General features: G+C 41.9%; 1 protein-coding gene across 4 annotated transcripts in view; it reads left to right on the top strand.

Annotated features, from left to right (window-relative positions):
* The window catches only part of GTF3C1 (general transcription factor IIIC subunit 1), a 38435-nt gene that overhangs the window by 2030 nt on the left and 13581 nt on the right, over positions 1 to 22824 (top strand). The window contains exons 4-26 of one of the 4 annotated variants that reach the window (XM_069029620.1): positions 916 to 1059; positions 1627 to 1723; positions 2213 to 2336; positions 5294 to 5449; positions 6066 to 6181; positions 7222 to 7546; positions 8532 to 8743; positions 9236 to 9372; positions 11059 to 11212; positions 12176 to 12279; positions 12522 to 12703; positions 13045 to 13311; positions 13534 to 13679; positions 14079 to 14176; positions 15709 to 15805; positions 16538 to 16715; positions 17132 to 17267; positions 18297 to 18432; positions 20181 to 20262; positions 20919 to 21104; positions 21625 to 21782; positions 21917 to 22059; positions 22245 to 22326. In XM_069029620.1, coding sequence (XP_068885721.1) covers positions 916 to 1059; positions 1627 to 1723; positions 2213 to 2336; positions 5294 to 5449; positions 6066 to 6181; positions 7222 to 7546; positions 8532 to 8743; positions 9236 to 9372; positions 11059 to 11212; positions 12176 to 12279; positions 12522 to 12703; positions 13045 to 13311; positions 13534 to 13679; positions 14079 to 14176; positions 15709 to 15805; positions 16538 to 16715; positions 17132 to 17267; positions 18297 to 18432; positions 20181 to 20262; positions 20919 to 21104; positions 21625 to 21782; positions 21917 to 22059; positions 22245 to 22326 — 3460 coding nt within the window. Of the gene's footprint in view, positions 1 to 915; positions 1060 to 1626; positions 1724 to 2212; positions 2337 to 5293; positions 5454 to 6065; positions 6182 to 7221; positions 7547 to 8531; positions 8744 to 9232; positions 9373 to 11058; positions 11213 to 12175; positions 12280 to 12521; positions 12704 to 13044; positions 13312 to 13533; positions 13680 to 14078; positions 14177 to 15708; positions 15806 to 16537; positions 16716 to 17131; positions 17268 to 18296; positions 18433 to 20180; positions 20263 to 20918; positions 21105 to 21624; positions 21783 to 21916; positions 22060 to 22244; positions 22327 to 22824 lie in introns of those variants that run through there. The other 3 variants (XM_069029619.1, XM_069029621.1, XM_069029622.1) reach the window with 3 other exon arrangements.

Genomic DNA, 22824 nt, shown 5'->3' with positions numbered 1-22824 from the left:
TTGTTATCCTTCCTGATATTTTCTGAGAGCCAAAAATTTGTCTGGTGGGTCAATACACAGGTTTCAAATTTGTGGAAGTTCTTGCTTTTTCTAAATAACTTTTTCTTCAAATTTGAGATGGAAAAATGATTTTAATTTCCTTTTCTAAATTGCTGACCAAGTATCTTGCATGAGTTCTGAAGGGATTCTTGGATGGCTGCCTTTTGTCTGCAGCATCTGCCTGTATGACATCTCCTCCATTGAGTGGGAGCCTGAGTTACCAGCTCCCAAACTAGACCATGTATTTTGCTGATGGAGGAGCATTACACACCTTCTTAGGAACTTCTGGATGTGTTCTGAAGTTCTGGAGAACATCAGCATTGCTCTAAGGATTCACTGCTTTTAGGACATAAATGGGTTGTAGCTTGCACACCACCTGGCATTGGTTTTTTGCCACTTAGGAAGCTCTTGTAGGTAACTAAGATGATGGGGACAGAGAGGAAAACTTTAATGGATGCTTTTCTGTCAGTTTGGTGGCCCAAGTCAGCTCACTAAGGAGGGAGATGAATACCAGAGCTGTTACAAGGAGGGCAGTGACTGCAGCATAGCCACGAGTTATAAAGAGAGGACGGGAAAGGAGGGCATGGGGATACAATGCTGATTCAACTGCCTCATCAACCCATGTCATGATACTCTGTGTATAAAGGCTCTAGGTTAAAATCAGAGGTATTTCTCTGTTTAATTGGATTAACTATGAAAATTAATTTCACAGGTTTTCTTAATTGTGGCACCTTCTAACTTCAAGGTGTCACTTTGAAAATTGCCATGTGTCACTACGGCCATAGGTAATATAGGTAAAGTGTTCTGAGTACTGGATAATTAGAATTTGTTTGCAGAAGTCCTATTCCCATAGATACCTTGCCATCTTTTCTTTAGAGTGGATGCTGGAAAACTTCATTATCACAGGAGAGTATTGGATAGAAGTGGTCTGATAACGATGCAGTCCCACGTCATCCGACTGCCAAGTGGAGCACAGCAGCACTCAATCCTGCTACTTCTGACTCGCTTCCACGTTGATAGGTATGGTTTAAGGGTCTCCTGGGTACCCTTTGACCTTTTACAATGATGAGGGATTGTTCTGTTGTCACAGAACCATCAAAGTTTCCTGGAATTGACTCTTTTCAATTTCTTTATTAACTTCTCTTCCAAATGTCGGACACTTTAAAACTTGTCTCGGAGCTGTAAACAACGGGCTCTTCTAGTGCCTGTCACCTGCCTACATAAACATAACTCTTCTTTTTGTAGCACTAATCATTCAGTTAATTTGGACTGTTTTCACTTAAACACATTTCTAGTAGATTCCTTGTTTTGTTTTTCTATCTTGTTTATGATTAGAACTTGTGCTTCTGTGGGTTGCCAGTGAAGTAACAGCTTGGGCTTAGTCATTGTTGCCTCATTTGAGGTCTTTTCTTAGAGACAAATTATCTCATGTGCTATTCACAGGAGGAAAAGAAAACTAGAATTCCTAAACGAATCTGAGAACACTTAGCATACTTTCTCTACTGACTGACAGTTTCTAAAGCTACAACTCATGTTTATGAAGTTATATGCATACTTACATGTAAAATAATTCTCTTTCTTGGTTAGGAGGAGCAAATATGATATTCTGATGGAGAAGCTCTCAAGTATGCTAAGTGCTCGTTCAAACCAGATGGAAACACTAGGAAACTTGAGGGAAGAATTGGTGAGATTCATTCCTCTTTTCAAATTCTCATTCAGTAGAACCTAGAGAATGAGTATCAAAGGCCCTCATTCATACTACCTGCTTCTAAAGTTGCACAAAATTCTGGGGTAAGATATCAAAAGAAGGATCTCAAAAACCTACCAGATCAAATTGCTGTTGGTGTTTGTCATAGGGAAGGAATTCTGTTCCAGCCACAGCTTCAGAAATGTTTTGTCAGTGGATGTCATTGTGCAGTTCTTACTTTTCCAATGCTGCTGTTTGTGTGTGTGGCAGAGTTGGAAGGATACAACACACTCAGGAACATCTCAGGCTCTGCCCACTGTCTGCACTAATTTTCAGTTTCTTTCATTAAGGCTTTTAAGTTTCTTATGGATATCCTACCCCAAAATACTGTGTTGTAAGAACAGGTGGTAGAATGCCTTTGATAACAGTCAGCAGCAGGTGAAGCTTTTGGGCTGCAGCGACTTTTGCCATTTCTCTTTGCATCAGGGCCTTTGTGAGAGAACCTTCAAACGTCTCTATCAGTACATGATGAATGCTGGCCTGGCCAAGGTCGTGTCTGTCCCCTTGCAAGACATAAACCCCAATGGAGGACCCTACAAGACAAAGAAAGGTGACTGGAACAATGGTTTTGCTGGTTTTTTGTGTGATTACATTGATGCCATATGAGCTTCATATCTTAAATTAAAAGAGGTGTAAGTAAAAAGTCTGTCCATGCAATTATGTAGATAAATGTGTTACTGAAGTTAAAATGCTGCAGCCCACTTGAATTAAGCATTTGTTACAGATTTTTAAGGAGTGAATGCCACCAAGTTTGTTGGATATCAGTGTAAGCTGAGGTCTTGGGACCTGGTAAGACTGCTCAAGCCAATACAGAGTAGGAACAAAGCAGTCTGCTGACCTTTCAGGTTGAAGTTATATAAGTCAAAGTCAATAAACTCAGCAAAAAAATACAAAAAGTTGTATTGAAAAGAAGGATCATTATGAAATAAGTTAAAAATCAGGCCATTCTTGGTTATGACTTTTCCTGAAAGTCATGAGAATGCAAGGTTTCTCTGAAAAGTTTCCTATCAAATTATGGAAGTAAGGTCTTGCAGCACTTGGAATTCACAGAACACAGAATATTCTGAGTTTGAAGGGACCTCCAAGGATCATTGAGTCCAAGTCTTAAGTGAATGGTCTGTACAGGGATCAAACCCACACCCTTGGCATTATTAGCTCTCACCATCTCTCACCATGCTGAGTTGATATCAGCATTGAGGTAAGTGAGATACCCAAAAACTGCTATCCAAAAAAGCCTGCTGAGGGATGGTTTAATGTATAACCAGCTTTGAATTCCAATTTAATTGGTTCACAAGAACTGCTGATAACTTCCAAACAAAGAAGAGCAGAACTGCATGAGGGAAGAGAACAAAAGAAAGCAACTGTTCTCAGAAAAAGCTACAGATAAAACTTGCCCAGGGGAAAAAACTACAAGAAATAATAATGGAAAATATGAGGGAAGGTAGTACCACCAGTGGAATTAGTGCAATTCCTGAAAGAAATCTAAACCAAATCCTTAATCACAGAAAATCCTAAGAAGCAGATTTGCAAGGTTACACAGAAAATAGTTCTGAAAGATGAACAGTGTCATTTTAGAGATGTAATGAACTGTTTGTGAGAAAAAATAGTAAGTCTGATATGAGCTAAGCATTGTAAATTGTATAATCGTTGTGAATAGGAGTGATCTTAAAGGAGCAAGTGAAAGAGCCAATAAAACCATGAAAAACTCCAGAAGGCAAAAAATAGTGCCAATTACATGGAGTTGGATTAAGGCTCTTGATAAGACAAATTCCTTCAAATCTTTTAAGTCCAGGGAAAGGAAATTCTCTGCAGGGAAAGCGTATTCTGAACAAAGAGAAGCAGAGGCCAAAAATAGGTACAGCATCAAGCATGGCTGAGAGAGAAATGACCCAGGTGTTTCAGGGATGTTCTAATGAGCTGCAAACACTTGGAAATAAAACCCAAAAGACTAGACAGCATGCCTAAAAGACAGTTAACAGGCAGTGGTAAAAACATTTAACTTCCAATTAAGGTATTTACTTAGAAGACAACAACATACAAGTCCAGTTATAAACTTGGTGGCAGCCCCCAAGGCAGTGGTGTTTCATGCTCTGTCTGAGACTGGCAGAACAGCAGCTGCATTTACTGCTTAAGTTTGTTGTGAAAATGCCACTGGGTGAATCTTTCACTTGAATGATAATTCTATCCTACAGATGTAAAAGCTGAAAATCCACAAAAATGCCGTAAAAATACTAGGTATTAAAGGAGGATGAATTAATAATAGCTGATTTTCAGCAGAGATCAAGATAGTTTAATCTCTGGAGTTATACAGGAAAGAAGATAGAAATATGTGGGATGCACTGAGGATGAAGCCAGAGCATCTGCTATGGGAAGAACATTGTCGGGCAGCAGGAGCTAAAGTAAAAGGAATTGGTTTGTTTTGGGAGATTTTTTTTTTATTGTGGGGGTTTTTTTTTGTTTGTTTTTTCAAATACTGCTTCCAGTGGAAATTAATGGGCTGTAGAAATACAAAGGATATAATAACAGTGCTTGCAACCCTACCAAAATGTCAGCACTTAAATCCTAAGCGGCATCCTGGGGAAAGGATTCAGCTCAAGGGAAAATAATGAAATCATCTGGCCTGGAGCACAGTCACATGGTCCAGTGACTGTGGGTTAACTTTGTGTCAGTTGCACATGAGTAACTGCTCAGATATATAAACACAAGATAAAATTCATCAGCTGAAACCTTGGTGATTTCAACTAAAGCCTTAACCTGCCATTTTCGCAGCATTCTGTAGCAGAGGAGCAGGGATGGCTGGAGGTGTTCTCCCCACTGCTGCAGGATGAACTGGCTGCTGCTGCAGCAGCTGCTGAATCACTGCAACTTGCTAAGGTGGCAGTGTCCAGTGACCCAGTTCTAGTTACCACTGCTCTGAAGTGGTGCAGCAGGAGCTCAGTGACACTGAGGAGAGCATCCTTTACCATCCTTTACCACGGAGCAGGATCTCAGCTCTCCTGCATCTGTCCTCACTCTACCCTTTACTGGAAGGGCCCAGTGAGTGGAGAGTTAGCATAGCACAGCTGATGGACTGTAGCATGCTAGGATGTGGAATTAAATCATCTACAAGAATCTTGTGGCTGGTGGGCAGCAGTGTGTTCTGTCCTTGTAAAAAGGAATGGGTTTATACCCAGCGAGTGATCTCCCAGTCAAATATGTGTTCTCCAGGTGTGATTCTGGGGATCAGCACTCAATCCATTTATTCATGCTGAATTCAAGTTTCTCCTACTGGGCAGTCCTAGCACTGGCACAGATGTGAAGATTTGGAGCACCTCAAAAATTCAGCTGATTGCCAGATTCATACAAAGGGAAAAGCTGTTGCAGACCTTTCCTAGAAATACCCAGTTGTCCTTAGTCATTTGTTCCCTATTGCACTGCTACTTCTTCATGTTGCTGAAAGAAGTGTTTAAACCTGTGCACACCCCCTGCACTTTTTTAGGAAGTGTTACTAACACTCATTTTTTGCAGGGACTGATGTCATGGTCCGTTGCCTCAAACTGCTGAAGGAATTTCGGAAGAAAATGGAAGATTATCATGATGATGATGAAGAGATCATCACCAAAGTTGTCCAGCCTGTGGATATTGTTTGTGAAAGGGATATGCTCACCCAGGCTTATCAGCTAAGTAGGTGATGTAAGACATCTGAAGACTTTTCCCATTACCTTCTTACTCCTTGTAGTATAAAAGAAATGTGTATACTGCAGGTGTTTTTACATTCTGGTTGCTTTTGTATCAGAAAGTGTCAGTTTTTCATAGCAAAATGAGCTTTATGTCCATATCAGACTGGAGGTGCTGCCACCTGTTAGCCCTTCCTGGGAGCTTAGCAACTCTTCAATACCAGCCAGCAGAAACTGGAGGTTGTGATGGGATGAGAAAAGAGGAAGAAAACAGCATTCCTTATTCTCCCTATCTCTTTTCCTTTCCAAATGGAGAAATTAATATCTAAGTGTGGAAAGCTGCCAGGGGAAAAAAAATCATCTGTGCTTCTAATTTGAATCTGTCACCTCCATACCTCATTCTGCTGGGTACTGCTTCATGTAAAATTGTGGTTTATGACAGTATTTGGCTGAATATTTTATGTGTGCGTAAAAATGTCTTTAGTTAGTGGGGAATCTTAAATTTAATATTCTGGCAGTTACTGCTGTTTGGGAAATATTAATATATGTAGAAAAAAATATATATATAAAATTCAGTCAGGTTATTTCCCTGAGATATTTTTCTGTTTTCCTTTCTGCAACAGTTGAAAGTAGAGGAACCAAAGGCATTTCTCAGGCAGAAATTCGCCTGGCTATGAATGTGGGGAAGCTGGAAGCAAGGATGCTCTGTCGTCTTCTGGACAGGTACAAAGTTGTCAAGGTAAGGCTAAAATAAAATAATTTAGATACTTAATGAAACTGAAGATACAGCTGTGCTTACTCTGGGAATAACATTGTTCACCTCAAACATTAGAAACGACAGAGATTTGAGAGTGACAGTGAGAGGGTCCTGGTAAGATGGAAAAGAGAATTAATTCAGTTGAGTAAAAGGTGTGTAAGGCAAGGGTTCGGTACTATGATTGTAACCTGCTCTAATTAGAGGACTGAAGGATCTTCTCAAAGACCCTCTGTCCATGTAAAGTCATTAATCTACTTGCCTTTTGAAAATGCCAGGAAAATCTGGAGCAAAACACTTACTTCTCTAGGAGTTATGATGATTAAACTTCTTATTTCCAGATATTTCAATGTTTTCTTCATTTCACAAGACAAATCCAGCTGTCCTGTCTTGCAGGCACCCAACAGTCCCTTTCCTCAAAGGCAGGATGATTGTCATCTTCCCTCAATGGGGAATTTTTTTAGAAAAATCTTGTCATTTAGTAAAAAGTTCTGTAGAGTTAAAAAGCAAGCTGTGTAAACCTTTGGAGTATCTATACATATTTTTCCCTAGTCAGCTGGGAAAATGAAATCTTTCCTTATTGATTGATGAAGTGCTGGAGTTTGTAGATCCTTGAAAGCACCTGCTGTTGCAGACAGGGCAGCAGCACTTCCACTGAAGTCTGAGTCACTCAGAGAACTGCAAGTGCCAATATTTCACAAACATTTTTGTTCTGAAAAAAATTGATTTCCACTCTGAATACACACAGTTTGTTCTTCCTCAGACTTTTCTCTGTCCCTCATACCATAGGAGTTTCAATCTAGTACACTGGTAATGCAGATCTATTTATTTTTCAGGCACAGAATTCCTTTTGATTTCTCTGTGTGAAGGTTAGGGACATTTTTGTTACTTAGAAAAAAAGAGTAACATGGTATCTTTTGATGTGGGGGAATAACATTTAGAACATTTTCCCACTGTTGATGCTGGAGAACACTCCAAGAATGGAGAAGCAAGGTGGTAAAATAACATTCCAACTGTTTCCTTAGGGTTTTATGGAGGATGAAGGTCGGCAAAGGACCACAAAGTACATTTCCTACATTTTTGCAGAGGAGAGTGATTTAAACCGTCAGTTTGAGAGGGAGAAGGCCAGGAGTGAGGAGTTGGCTACAGTTACTTTGGCTCTGGTGCCAGAAGATTACCCACGTGTGGAAGATGTGTCTCCTGGAGAAGATGAGACTGTGGCCTCAGAGTCTGACAATGAGGAAGAAGGGAAAAACAGGAAGAGGAGAGGAAAAGGTCGAAAGACCAGCTCTGGTTCTCCATTGAAATCAAGTGTCCAAGGTGATGCCCATCAGACAACACCAGCCAAAGGTAACTTGTTATTTTGAAATTTGGGGAACCTCCTGCATTTTTCTTATGGATCATTTTATTAAAGAACAAATAGCATGATACTAGCTTCCATGATAGTTTTTGGTTACATATTTATTTTTAAGCCTCTTTGGTTATTTCCCTGCTTTCCCCCCAGATTGCTATGGCTTGGAACACCAAGCGTGGTAACCTCTGGCAGTTCCCAGGGCTGAGGCGTGCCCTGGTGTCTGTGTCCCAAGTAGTGTCTGTGCTGCCTCTCCTGACCCCATGCCATGCCTCCCCTTTTCCCTGTGTAAATGAAAAGGAGCTCACACACTGTGCTCCTTGGATATTCAGGGCTGGGATGACTTGACCCACAGCCTTAACTCACCTGAGCATTTTGTAAAGAAAAATATCTTGTCCCCTGAAGTTAGTTAGCTCAGCTTTTTCTTAAGTTATTTGGAACATTTTGGTGTGAAACCTTTTGGAGGCATATTTTAGAAAGATGTGGTGGGGGGTTTTTTACTTAATTTTTTCTTTACCTATTTAAAAATGTTCCTACAACTTCTCTGATAAACTCCAAGGGAAGAGAGGGATCTCTATTTTTCTATGTAGATTATCTTTGGAGTAATACTAAATTCTTATTCTCATTCTGCTTTGAGTCAGAAAAGTGAGGTTTCTGGCAGAACCTGAGAATCTTTGAGACAGAAACTCTCCTTTCTTCAGACAGCAGTTTCTTGATAAGCCCTTCATGACTTTCCAAGCTGTGAAAAGGTTTCTGCGTGGAGAGAATTATTTGATGACAGAGAGTTCACATTTTTTTAACTTTACTTTTGGAGGCTGAATGTGGTCTTTCATGGTCAAACCACTGCTTCCAGCAGGGCAGAATATGTGAAAAGTGTCGCAGAATGCTTTTAAGTGCAACTACCTGGGTGGATGGGACAATGCCTCTAAGAAAAGCTGCACAGGGAGAGCAGAACAATTACAAGGGTTTTTGCTCTCAAACCAGGCTCAAAGCCAACAGCTGTGAAGTCACAGGGGAAGAAGCAGCCTTCCCCTCAGATTCTTGAAGATCCTGAGGAGCTCTCAGACAACATTTCGGGGGAGAGTTCTACTTTGGGAACCCTAAAGCAGGAGTCCAGTGTTTCCACCTGTGCTCATCCCACGGATGAAGATGGAGATGTGGCTGTGGTGGAGGAAGTCAGACTTGAAGATCCTAAGGTAAGAGCAAATGTCTTAATATCTTCTTTTCGGTACAGCTGTCTGAGTTAAGTTTTGTGCTCTTATAGCAAGACTTCAAACTAGAGTTTTGTATTTATTTATCAAATCATTTTGGGGTTTTTTGAATTAATTTCAAAGTGCATTCATAGTTTGGCTGCACTGCATTGTAGTTGTAAGTGAAAATTTTTCCAGGAGATAGGAGGGTAAGTGTCCAAAATACAGTTCTGGCTTAGTTCCCTGGTGCTCTCCAAATTCTATGTTGACTTAATGCATGTCATTACTTAATGTAGCACACACTACATTATACCATCCACTCTGTCTGCCCTCCTGGGAAGGGGAAATAAAGGAGAATCTCCATCTGAGTAGTTTGTTATAAATAAACCCAGCCAAACTCAGAATTGCTCAGCTGTTCCTGTGTGAGGAGCCCCCGTTAGGCTGCAGACACTGGCTGGTTGCTGTCCCATTTTGATTTGCTGTGCTGTGCCCCAGAAGCCCTGTGGCCACAGGAAGGAGAAGCGTTCCAAGGCCGCAGCGGTGGAGAGGCCCCACGAGACCTACAGGCTTCTGAAGCGCCGCAACCTCATCGTGGAGGCCGTGCGGAACCTGCGCCTCATCGAGAGCCTCTTCACGTGAGCCAGGGCAAAGCAGAGCCCGGGGAGGCTGAGCCTTTGGGGTGGGGAGAGCACTGGGTGCTTATTCCATTCGGCCTTTTCTTCTCCCTGGTGGCACCATTGCTGTAAGGATGGAGAGGCTGGCACAGGGAAGGTGTGGGGGGTTGAACCTTAATCAGCTGTTTGGAAGCAACAATAGTTCCATGCAGATAATGACACGAGTGCTTTTATACAGTATATGTCTCATAAATAGAGATCAGAGAACTTACTCATCTGTTCACAGCAGGCCAGACTTGGGGCCACACTGTAAGGTACAGCACTTCCCTGCTGTAGAGCTCTTTCATCTGCATCAGTTTTATCTCTGCATGCTTTCAAAACTTGTTCATGTGTTACTCTGTATGGAGTGGAGAGACTCAGGTGTTCATGTCACTCATTACTGGTCACTGGCATCCTAGCAGGGCCCTCAAAGTTTGCTTTTCAGTGCAATTTTATGTGGTATGGTTATATGTCTTCTCCTGACACCTTATCAGAGCTGGAGATACTTCCCTAAAAGTTATAATGTCTTTCAGCCCTTTAAGAGTTCACCTCCAAAAAGAAATGGAAATTCTGGTGCTCTGCTGGATCCTAAATTGGCAGTACTGTCTTGTCACAAATAGGATTGCACCATCCATCTTCTGTGTCAGCACAGAAGATCCTACTAGCATGTCAGTATAGCCAGGGCTGCTTGCTGTAGGAATTTAGTCAGAAATCATGGCCTTACTCTCCTCTGGTCTGAGAATTTTGAAATCTTCTGTCACCTTCTTTAGTTGCAGAGTGTTGTAAAATTAGAGCCTCATCTGGCACCAGCCTCATCAGTGATTGATCGAGTCACATCCAAGCGCAGGCCTGGAAGATATTTCAGGTCTTGCTGACCCTTCAGTGCTGCCAACAGGTTCCCTCAGAATCAGTGGAAGTTCTGTCCCTCCCCAGCCTCTGCCAAGGAAATATACTGGTGTTTGCATTCCATTTGTTAATTACCAGGATTTGGTAATCTTTGGGGAACGTTGAAGTCGGTGTGTACATTCAGTTATTGCTTCATTCCCTTATTATCTTCCAGGTCTTTTTCAGAATTGATTCCCCAGGATTGAAAGAGCCCAGAACTAGGGTCTGGGGCATTTGTGGGAAAGTGCATGGGGAGAGTAAGGTGTGAGCACAGCCCTGCCACTGTGGCAAGGGAAGAAGGGAGAAGGGAGCTGGCTTCAAGGGGTGGGATATGTGGATCTGTATCTATGTTGTGAATGCGGGAGTAGTTTCTGTGCTCTGAAACCACTGAATAAACCCTTTCTGCCTCAAGCTGAACTGAGCTCACAACTGCAAGAACAGACTGCATTTGTTAAATCACCACCTAAAAATGCTGTAGGCTCTCCTGATCTTAGGGAAGCTGGATTCATAATTGCACTGTAGCCATGCACAGAGGAATCAGGCATTGAGAATTTGCTGTCAGAGCAAGCAGTTCTCCCCTAACAAGGAAAAGCTTGAGTAGAAAGAAAATAGAGCTGAAATGTAAAGCAAATTTCCCAGTTGTCTTCAGCAAAAGGGAAGAGAGAGCAGGGACTGTAAGAAGTAGAGAAAGAAATGGCCATTCACCCCACATCCTCTAACAAATGGCTTAGGGAGTTTGGAGCATTGCTGGGCTTAAAATGCAAGGTATCTGGCATCTTTCAGACTTCAGAAGATGGTCATGGATCAAGAGAAGCAAGAAGGTGTCTCCACCAAGTGCTGCAAGAAGTCCATTGTGCGGCTGGTGCAGAGGCTGGCGCGGGAGGGGCTCCTCAGGCTCTACCGCACCACGGTCATCCAGGATGGCATCAGCAAAAAGGTGACTGCACAGACACAGCATTTAGCTCATTTATCACAGTGTCCTGGGCCTTTTTACTGGAATGTGTGGGTGACTTCACTTCTTGTGGCACAAGCCACCATGGAGCTACCCAGAAGCTTCATGTCAAGCTAAGCTACTGTGAACACCAGATCATTGCTTTCTGTTATTGTGCTGCAGGTAGTTGAGACCAAGGAACAGGCCAGAGATCAAAGTCTCTGAATCTCCCTTCTGAGAGGTTCTGCTGCTTATCAGTTCTGTGATTCATGGTTCTCTCCCTGCACTGTCAGGCTGCACCATAATTGTATTTAAACCCCTTTTGAAAGCCAAGAGTGTATGAAAAATCCTAAGTGATCTTCTGAGTTGAAATTTTATAGAATGTGATTTTTTTTTTTTTAAACAAAAATCCACTGTTAGTGAGGTTTATGGAAGTCAGATGTCTGTGGTTGTAGAGCTGAGACTTGTCACTTACTCTAGTATGAAATGCTCATAAGCAGGGAATTAAATCCACTGAAAGTTACCTGCTGCATAATTAGTGTAGAGCACATATGAAATCTCACCAATCTGAATTGTGTGTGTACTTTCAGCAGCAATATCTGTTAGCTTGGTCTTACACCTAGTGAGCTCTGACTTTTCATTTATCCCTCTCAGCCTAATATTTACAAGTCAAAGTATTTGTTTCTCAAATATTTCAGATTTTAAAAACCCAAAACCCAAGGTCTGTAGAAATGTCATTAGCAGTTTATTGGTGCAAAGACCATGTGCTTTGACCTCTTGCTTAATTCAAGGTAGCAACAGGAGTTTTCATCCAAAAGTGTTGACATTCTGTGAATTATTAAAACCATCATAGGATTCATCCATTGTGGCTTCTGCTAATTAACTGTTAATCTCAGATAATTGATGCAGTTGATTAAGAGCCGACACCTCCACAGACACCTTTTGTTTGTGTTCTGCTGCTCTGAGCAGGTGGAGTTCGTTGTGCACCCCTCGGTGAGCCCCAGCGATCCCCTGGTGAGAAGCGCCATCGAGCAGGTGCGGTTCCGCATCTCCAACTCCAGCACTGCAAACAGGCAAGTCAGGGATGCCTGGGAGGCTTGGGATGGCTTGGGGGGAGCTTGGCTTATCTAGGATGTGCAAATACATGCAGAGGAAATAAACACAAGGTGAGCAAAAAAAACCCAAACAAACAACCTCTTTAGCAACAGAGGAATGGAAGCACAACGCTGAGGAGACGTTCTGATGTCTCTTGAAGTCAGGGAAGAACGGGAACTCTGCTTATTTTTTACCTAAGTGCTGTGTGGTTTTACTGCAGGATTAAAGTGCCCCAGACACCAACATCCCAGGACCATGGTGAGGAAGAAAACCAGGGGCAAGAGGCAGTTCCTGATTCAGGAAAATCGCAAGAAAGCTCATGTAAAGCTGATAATAGTCGGGCAGGGAAAACTGATGAAAAAATGGGCATAACGCAGCTAAAGAACTATCACCCTGTTACAGGTACAGCCAATTTTGGGTTTTCTGTCATCCTTCACCTTCCCACTTATTATTAGTAATAATTTTCAGATACAAGTGGGTTTTTTCTTCTCCTATAGAAATAAAACTGGATTTATATTAAACCAGTCTCACTATCCAATGTTTTCTTAGCTGCTTATGTTTTTTACAATTGTGAACTGGAGCATTTGTATTTACTACTCCTTCTTTACTATTTGTAACTTACATTTACTTTCAACTGCCCATCTTTCCTTCCAGTTTTCTTCACATTAGTTTTGCACAGGGAGCTGTTTCTCCTGCTCTAATCCTCTTTTTATTTCTATTTGGTCTTTAATCTTCCCTCCCAGTTCCAGGACTTGGACGTTCTCTTGGCTTTCTTCCCAAAATGCCCCGTTTAAGAATGGTCCACATGTTCCTCTGGTACTTAATTTATGGACACCCTTTAAATGAAACACGGCAAAAAGGAAGTAGTGATGGTGAGAGAACACAAGGGCTGGGTGAGAATGCAGCTGTAATTGAAGCACAACCAGATGGGACCTTAGAAATTGTGACAACTGTAGTGAATCCTGAGACCTCTGCACAGGAGACTGAAGTAGATCTTTCTCATCAAACAGGTAAGAAGTGGCACATCCTGACTTTACTACAGACTTTGCCAAAAATAGATGAAAGTCTACTTGAGAAAGGTTTGAAAATCAATGGTTTAGAGAATTTTCAGGTCATTGTAGATTTTCAGACTGTGAACTGCCAGTTGTGTTCTGCTTGAACACTCAGAATGAAACTCTTGGTGTGGGTGTTGGGTTTGTGGTGTGAGCCTGAGCTGGTGTTGTTGTTCCCAGTGTACGTGGATGACTCGTCATGGATGCGCTACATCCCTCCTCTCCCAGTCCACAGGGAGTTTGGATTTGGATGGGCTCTTGTCAGTGACATTCTCCTCTGCTTGCCTCTCTCAGTCTTTGTTCAGATTGTACAAGTCAGCTACAAGGTACGGTGCTTTTTTGTTTCCCTTCAAAGTCTGGTGATGTCAGCTGTACCTATAGGCTGGAAAAAATATCCTCTTACTCTGTTTTAGCAAAACTAGACCCAAGAGAGGAGAGGAAACACTGCAGTCTTTTACAGAAATAGTTGCTCTCACAGGTTCACTGAAAAAAAAATGTATAGCCCTGTAAAACTGAAAATTCTTAAGCTACTATTTTGCCAAGAGCCTTTTGTAATCTTGCTGAATCTTCTGCCTCATTGATTAACAAGAAAAATGTTTAAGCATTTTACAAAAGCAGTAAGGTTTGCTTAAAAAATATTTTAGTAGGCAGTTCTGGTAGCAGAGCTTTATACTTCAGGGGATAGTTACATTTTGCATTTTGGTTAACTTCTGAAATAATTCTAGGTGGAAGGTCTGGAAGATTTTTTAAATGATCCACTAAAAAAGCACACTCTGATCAGATTTCTTCCAAGGCCAGTCCGACAGCAGCTCCTCTACAAAAGGTAAGCAGATGAGTCAAAAAATGTGGCTCTAGAGAGGAACCAGCAGTGGCTGATGGTTTTCTCAGTTATTTCCTGTTTGTGTCAAAGAGAACTTTGGCACATAAGACAAGGATCATCAATCCTCAAAGGATAGTGTGCCAAACTGTATTTTTCTCTCCCAAATAGAAGGTAATAAGAAACTAATAAACAATATTCATGTAGGCTGTCAGGCAGTGCTTGAGAGCTGGGAGGTTCTGTCCTTCATAACTCACCAGCAGGATGTTGCTTCTGTATAAAACACACTCCTGACTGCTGCTAAATTCAGAATTTAATAGGTTCTAAGTGTTGCTGTCCTTCATAAATCTTTCCAAAGGTGCCACATTTCCCAGTTCCTGCTTCTCACACATTCATTTTCTCCTCATACTCTCTGTGGCATGTCTGCCATGGTTTGCCATTCCTCTTCCAGGGATGTAAAACTTGAGACTGGACTGAAGAAAGGAAAGTGATTTGAATGTGTGGAATTGAGAGCACCATGTTAGTTTTCCCCAGAAAGTCATTGCTGACAGTTTTTGAATGGTTGGAGGTTTATATGACATTTTCCAAACCTGCAAATGTGCCTTTGGTGAGGGAACAGGGCTGGGCAGTATCAGCTGCCAAGGCTCATGAGGAGCCCAGGTTTGCAATTTCAAACCTATTGCTAAATAGGTTTCTCATTTCTCAGAAATGAGAAAACTGGATTTATGGCATTTTCTGAAATCTGCAGGTGCCATCTGATGGGTTGATGCAAGACAATATGACACATAACCAAGCTGTCTCTTCAGCCTCTATTCACTAAAACTTCTTAACTGAGCCAGATTTCTAGGCTTGATCTTTCTGACCCCCAGAGAAAACTCCTGCCAAAATCCAACTCCCATTTAACTGCATTTAATTAGATCTTAGTGAAGGTAAACATGGGCAAAGCTAATTTTTTACAAACTGCCTCAGAAACTAAATCTTGCAGAAGGTTCCTGCAACTGCCAGAATTTTGCCATAGATGGAGTTATGCAGGATGGGAAATGTTGCACTTTTTGTTCTGCCAAAGCTTTGAGCAACTGAAAGCAGTTTCTTGGAGCAGTAATTTTAAACAACCTGAACTCCAAGAATCATTGCCCGGTTCTTCATACATGCACATATGAAGGCCTGTATTTAGCAGTCATGTTTTGTTACTCCTGTCTTCTTTACATAACATGAAATTGTCTGCAGATCTGCTGTTGACCATATTTAATTCATTCTTACATATGTTATTTCTGGCTAATTTTCATTTCTGCAAGCAAAATTTTACTTAGTATTTGGCTAAATTATTGGGTTTGTGATTTGAGGAAAGGAAATTTGGACCTTTGGGGTATTCCATGTTTTCCATAGGCTGGTAATTCAAGCAAAAATACCACTTCAGAAATTCTACAGCTCGGTGGTTTGCTGAAAGTTCAGGTTGCTGCATGAAAATGTTGTATTCTCTGGTATCATTTTTCCTGTTTTCCTGAGTGTTAATTGTAACACTCCTACCATTGCTACAGGAGGTACATCTTCTCAGTGGTAGAAAACCTTCAAAGATTATGTTACATGGGACTGCTGCAGTTTGGCCCAACAGAGAAGTTTCAAGACAAAGACCAGGTAATTAAAAAAAAGAAAATTTAAAAGGCAGTTGCTCTTCATTAATTTTTCAAGATCTGGGCTTCATAATTACCTGAAATGAAGTACTGATTTTTCAGATGTATGTGCAAACCTCCAGATCCAAGTGATATTTTAAGTTGTGCAGATAATTTTTCACCTCTTTCTCTGGAAGGGAACTACTCAAATGTATAATGCTGAACCCTGCACACAATAATGATCCAGGAGGTCCCAGGCTGGCAAGACTTAATGAAAAATGAGTATGACACGTTCTTTTCCATCAAGGTGTTAAGCTTGGATGTCTGACACAGAATAAAGGCACTGTTCAGAGTAAAATAATGACATTCATATGCATCTTTTTAAATAGAGAGCACCTGCAAAGGAGAAAGCAGACCAGACTTCATGAGGATAAGAAAGGTGATTAGGCCCCCAAACACACCTATTCATATCCTGAGTGAGGACTTGCAGGAAATAGCCACTCTCTGTGGAAACTTGGAATATCCTGTGCACAAGGCTGAAAAGAAGTTGTTCTAAATCTAGAAAGGAAATTTCTGGATTGCTGTCAAGAGAATTTGGGAATACAGTGCAATAGTGTGGGAATGGGTGTGGCCTCTATCAGAGCGGTGGCTAGGAACGGCAAAGACAGAAACTTTGCAGTTCTAAACCAGCTGGTGTGTCCTGCTGATGAGGCAATTTCAGTGATGTTTACAGCCTGAGCTGTGCTGTGTCTCACAGGTGTTTGTGTACATGAAGAGAAATGCTGTGATTGTGGACACCACCATCTGTGACCTGCACTACAACCTGGCCCAGAGCAGCCGCCCCTTTGAGCGGCGCTGGTACGTCCTCAACACCCTGCAGGACGTGGAGAACTTCTGGTTTGATCTGCAGTGTGTCTGCCTGAACACACCCCTGGGTATGGCACAGTTGTACCTCCTGAGCACCCTCAGTGCCCCTTCTGAGCACACCACAATTCCTCTTCCCTTCCTAAAACTTGAGTCAGGCTTTGTTTTGTCACTTGTACTGTTTTGGAATGTTGTCCTGTGCATCACAAAAAAAAATGTTGGGAGCAATGTCCATATAATTCTATGAAGGTGTGATCCACTTGTGTTCATGGCAAAGCACTGCTGCCCTGTTGGAAGTATCAAAATTGATAGTAGCCCTTCTCTGTGAGAAGCAAGCATGTTGTGTTGAGAAGAGGTAAAAATGGCAGTACTGTTTTCAAACTAGTACATACTGTTTGGGAGCAGTAGTTTGCCAGAGCAGGGTGGATTGAAGATAAGTTGAACTCTGAGTTGTCATGCTGAGAGTGAAACCCCTTTGTCTGTCCAGGAGTTGTCCGCTGTCCTCGGACAAAGAGGAGCAACCTTCCAGGGGAGGAGACTGCTGTGGATGTGGAAAAGGAGCAGGAGTCAGCAGTGAACAAACACAACCTGGAACGAAAGTGTGCCATGCTGGAATACACCACGTAGGTCACCTTGGCCCCTGCTTGGCTTCTTGAGTAGGGCAGGCAAAATTAACTGTTCAGGTGTTGAGGATGTGACTCAATAGCAACAGCACTTAAGACTCAAGCATCTCAGCTGGGTGTTCTGTGGAGTTAGAGGTGAAGTGATTCACAGGGGATGTAGTTCTGTTTCATGTTCCCAGTAACTTGTCTGCCAGGCAGGTTGTGGTGCTGGAGGGATGGGATAAACAGGTTGGGATTTCCTTTCAGAACAGTACAGATGGGTGTTGCAGGAGTCCTGAGGAAAGCAAACTTGAGAGGAAGGGAATGCTTCCCAAGTACAGTGAATGCCAGCAATAACAGAGGTTCTCTGCCCCTATGCGTTATATCAGGGTATCTCAAGTAGCTTCAGTAGCTCCCCAGTGCCACATTCTGAGTCTTGTCCCTTTGTGCTGTGCTTGGCTGTAATTGGTTGCAGGTTAATTTGTAATGTGGTGTTTGTGTGCACTGTAATATGAGGGGATCTCTGGAGCATTTAATCTTCTGCCTGTTCACACCCAGAATACCTGGGAGGATTGTACACTCACAACCTGTGACAGCCATGCAGAAACCCAGCTAAATTTTTTATATTGTGTTGTGCACTGTGGTTTAGCTCTGCCAATATTCTGTTCTGTTTCAATAAACAGTCTGTTTAAAGGTATTTTCAGTTAGTTCCATGTTGCAGGTAGATATATCAAGTTATCTTAAAAAAAATAGTGGAGTTGAGGGACCCAATTCCACTGATCCTTGCTTGAACTTCTGCATACAGTCTCTTGGTGTGGCAGTAGATCTTTTAAATTGGATATCTGGTGTTTACTTGCAGTTAGGCTGGAGATGACTGCAACATCTTTGAGGTCAAGAAACAGTTTTGGGATGTAACTGATGGTGTAATGTTACCCCCTAAACTGGGAGGGCAAGGGGAGAGTTCTGCATGTTGCACACACACCGGTTAAGAGCACTGAGAATGCATGTGTACAAAATAATTACTGTGGGTTTTGTTCCTCTTGCTGGTAGAGGCAGCAGAGAGGTGGTTGATGATGGATCCATCCCTGGAGATGGGCTGGGAGCTGCAGGTCTGGATTCCAGCTTTTATGGGCATCTGAAACGCAATTGGATCTGGACAAGCTACATCATCAATAAGACCAGGAAGGTGGGTATTTTAAAATTTTTACACTGTAGTGACTTCTCCAAATTTTAATGTTCTTAAGGTTGATATAGTGACACCAAATTCTTACTGTTGGCATGCTTTCAGTAAGGGTTTGCATCACTGGAAAGAAATGAGTGCCATATGTTCACAAATCTTGGTGCTGAGGTGAATGAAAGAATTGGATATAAATTTTATTTGAAAACGGAATTTGACAATAAATTTGTTTGTACATTCAACCAAAGGACAAATACTTCATTGAGCAAGAAGTTCACACTACTCAGTAGTACCTCTTGCCTTTCTGGAATGTAGAAGTTGTCAGACAAAAAGCAAAACATCCAGAATGAGGAAATACAAAGGAAAAAAAAATAAAAATAGGGAGCCCAACGTTTGCAAATCAGAATTCTGGCTAATGTCCTGTCTCTGATGGAAGGTTGTAAGAGCAAGGGATATTCCCTCAGGATACTCTCCCAGCTGTCTGCAATTTTGGCTCAAGGCTATTCTAAATCTGGGGCTGATGTTTCAAAGCAGTAATAGCTTTTTTCTTTTAGCATTAATTTGTCTGGTTTTTGAGCACATGTAAGTCTTTACTGTCCCCAGCCTCCTGTGACAGTGTTTCAAATTCCTGTCATGTGCAACCACTTCCTTTTGATGCCTGAAGCTCCCCAATAATTGTAGGACTAAGGGAAAGCTGTGAAAAATACATTCTCCGTCATTCTTGCTGTTTCACTTGATTTTTGTAGACATCTCCCATGTTTCTCATATTCATATCCTTTTCTTAAGACTGACATCTACTATTCCCAGCATGGAACTGTCCTGTCTTTAATCATTCTTGTTGCCTGTATTTTAACCTGTGGTAGTTCTACTCTATGATTTTTAAGGTGGAAATACAATCTTGACAGTGCTTTAAGGCTGTGGCCAAACACAGATTTTTATAGCTGCTTAGTGTTGCTTTACTTCCCTACGAATTCCATACATCTCCTTTGCTTTTTCACCATTACCAGGCATTGAACAGGCACTTTCACAGAACTGCCTGTAATTACTCTCCCCTAAGCACTGGACAAATCAGAGCCTATCAGTGGATATAAAATTAGAGTTGCTAATTTATTCCCCTCAGGCAGGATCATTTCACTCTTAATTCTGTCTGCTGTTCAGTCACCTCACTGTTGAGCAGTAACACATCCTCCAGTAGTTCTTCAGTCTCTGTTTACCTCTCCACATCCTGTGACCAACTTCTGTCCTCAGTGAACTCCACACAAAGGAAATGGGTTTAGCAGAGAATGGCAGAACTCCTGATACACTGCAGTTGGTTCAGGCTCAGATTTAGGATGGGCAGAATATGCTGTAGGAGGCATTTACTCAGTATTTGTGTTTGCATTCTGGTTTTGTGCTTTTCAGCAGTTCCTTTGGAATGTAAAATGCTTTGGAAAAATACTGTTTTACAGCAAATTCTGCTCAGTCTCTGTAGCAATGAAAGACTTGAGCATTTCTTTTACAGTAATTACTGCTTTTAAACTTGAGGAGATTTCTAACCTTCACAGTCTAGTGGTCATTCCAGTGTGATTTAAGAAAAGCTCTGGAGCCATTCTAATGTGTGGTAGTAATGATACAAGTGGGTTCTTTGTTATAGCCAGGGATCTTTTCCTTTAAACTGAAAATTTATTTCTGACACTACTCAGGTTATAACGTAGATTGTTGTTAAAACCAGTGCACCCCTTTTGCATGTCACCTTTTTTAAAGCTGTGTTGTCTTAGGAAAATACAGTTTCTGAAAATGGACTGACAGCAAGACTCCAAACCTTCCTGACCAAACACCCCCTGCCACTCAGTACTGGAGGTAAGGGCTGAGACTATGCCACAGCTCTTCCTGCCTTTGTCATACCCAGCATGAAGGGTGTGGGTTGTTCTTGTCTCCTTCCAGTAATCTGGGATGCTCCTGGGGCAGTAAAACAGATAAATGATTTCATTCCCTATTAGGGGCTATATGGAACAATAATTTTTAATCTAGTATTGATGACATGGATTGGTCCTGTCTCCTTACAATGATCTAGGATACTTCTGGGGCTGTAAAATAGATGTGTAAATAACTTCTTACAGAACAATAATTTCTATCCTTTGTAATTTCTGATGTACAGTTTGCAGAAAGTCCAGAGGGACCAATGTTTTGTAGCACTGTTATCCAGCCTAATGTTTGAGCTAAGGAGGAGAAAATGCTTCAGTTTGAATGTAAAACCTCAGCTCTGTTCCCTTGTGTTTGTGCACTATAAACTAGACTTAATTACTTGATGATTCCTCATTAATGCAGGAATTTATTCTGTGAGCTGCTGAGAAGGGGCATGAAATGACAGGACTAACAAAGAGCAATTCTGAGAGGGAATTTTAATTTAAATCTGTCTTCTAATTTGCTGAAATTTGTCATTTGGTCTTTATACCTTAACATTGTAGAATGTCATTGCTATAAAGCTCCACTGCTGTAAATATGTGTCATTTTAGGTAACAAAATTAATATTTTGGGAGAAGCAAGGGTAGGATCAGAGTCACTTATCCATAAAGAGGAATATATTGAAATAAGTAAAGAACCAACCCAGGATCGAACAAAACGAGTGAGAGGTGGAAAAAGCCAAAAGAGGAAGAGGCTTAGGAAAGATGTTGGAAAGAAGACAAAGAAGAAAAAGAAAGGTAAGAAACAGGAAAAAGCAGCATTCTTCACAATGCCTAGGCCTGCTGGAAGTTGCTTTGGAAAAGAGGGTGTGTGACAGGGCAGCTTTCTGGCCATGTCTCTGGGTTGCCTCTGTCAGTGAGGAGGCTCAGGTGCCCTGGGGAGAAGCAGCAGCACGCTGTGCCCATGAGCTGTGTGTGAGCCACAGCTGCACTGCTGGGCTGCACAGGCCAGGGGAATCCTCATGGTGTCTGTGCCAGAGCAGCTCCCTGCAACTCATCATCAGCTCTTGATAGCTGGCTTAAAGATTCCTCATGGAAGGATGCTCTGGGTTGTCAAGTTTGCCAATTAAAGTGTTTGTCTTCTCATGCCTGGGAGAGGTATTGCTGCATTTCACTTTCTAGACTGCAACTTCCTTCCCTGCTCATCTCTCATTCTTACGAGCTTGAACTGGTGCTGAGCCTGTGATAGAAGTTTTGAGTTAATCAGAATACAAAGTGCTGAGATAAATGTCTTTTTTTGTTTCCCTGGATTTGTTAGAAGAGGATTCTGTAGACAAAAGCAAACGGCTGCGCTACCATGACAAGGCTGACCAGAGTGCCCTGCTGAGGATGACGCGGCTGCGCGTGACCTGGACGGTGCAGGAGGACAGCCTGCTCATGCTGTGCAGGATTGCCAGCCACGTGCTCAATGCCAAGGTGTGAACACACCCAGAGCAAGGAGCTGCTGGCTGCTGCACACACATTTCATCAGCCACGACTTCATCCTGCTCTCAGCATCGTGGTGCACAGAGAGGGAGGTTTAACTGCAGATCCTTCTGTTCCTCCTGCAGGTGAAAGGGCCCTTTGTGCCCTGGCAGGTGGTGAGGGACCTCATGCACTCCAGCTTCGAGGAGTCCCTGGATAAAACCTCCCATTCTGTGGGTCGGAGAGCCCGATACATTGTCAGAAACCCACAGACCTACCTCAATTATAAGTAAGAAGTTTTCTATGTTCTAGATAGAGGCTAAATTCTCCTGAAGGGACATGGGCCTCCTACCTATTTCTTTTGTTTCATGTAACTTAAAAATTTCATCTTGTTTGCACCCTGCTGCTGTCAGATCTGTTTTGAACTGGGAAAATTTCAGCTCTAAGCAACACCTTCAATTGAATCTCTTGCAGAGTTTGCCTTGCTGAGGTTTACCAAGATAAAGCCCTCATCGATGATTTCATGAATAGAGAAAATAATTATGAAGATCCACAGGTAGGAGGGAAGTATTCCAAAAGTTCATAGAGTACTTTATGCTGTTTGGATTACTGAGTACTTGCACTGTAAGAACTACTGTGATTTCAAGTCTTTTCTCTCCCTGGAACCTTTAGCTATTTTAAAAATAGCATCATTGTAAGAATGCAGCATCATTGCTGGTTTGGGAGCAAAATGGACACAGGGCAGCTTTCCAAAGGCACATAAACAGCCCCCTGTGCAACAACCATTGTGTTTTCAATGTGCTTGTTTATAAACAGCCATGACTAAACATCTGTATCTGCTGATTCTTTTTTTATCCTTTGAGCCACTTTGTTATCTGAGCAAGAAAACGTTCTTGCTTTGTAATTTCTAATTTTTTATTCCAGTTGTGTGTTGAAGTGTTGCCTTAGCTTCTGTGGACGAGTGCAGGAATGCAAGCAAATTTTATAAGACTTGATTTGAGCAGCCGAAAGATTTTATCTCTTTTTTTTTTTCCATTTAAATGAACCACACTTT

Source organism: Aphelocoma coerulescens, chromosome 14 (genome assembly GCF_041296385.1).
Source record: "Aphelocoma coerulescens isolate FSJ_1873_10779 chromosome 14, UR_Acoe_1.0, whole genome shotgun sequence".
NCBI lineage: Eukaryota > Metazoa > Chordata > Aves > Passeriformes > Corvidae > Aphelocoma > Aphelocoma coerulescens.
Note: the sequence above shows the minus strand (reverse complement) of the source record. Positions and strands in the feature narration are given on the sequence as shown.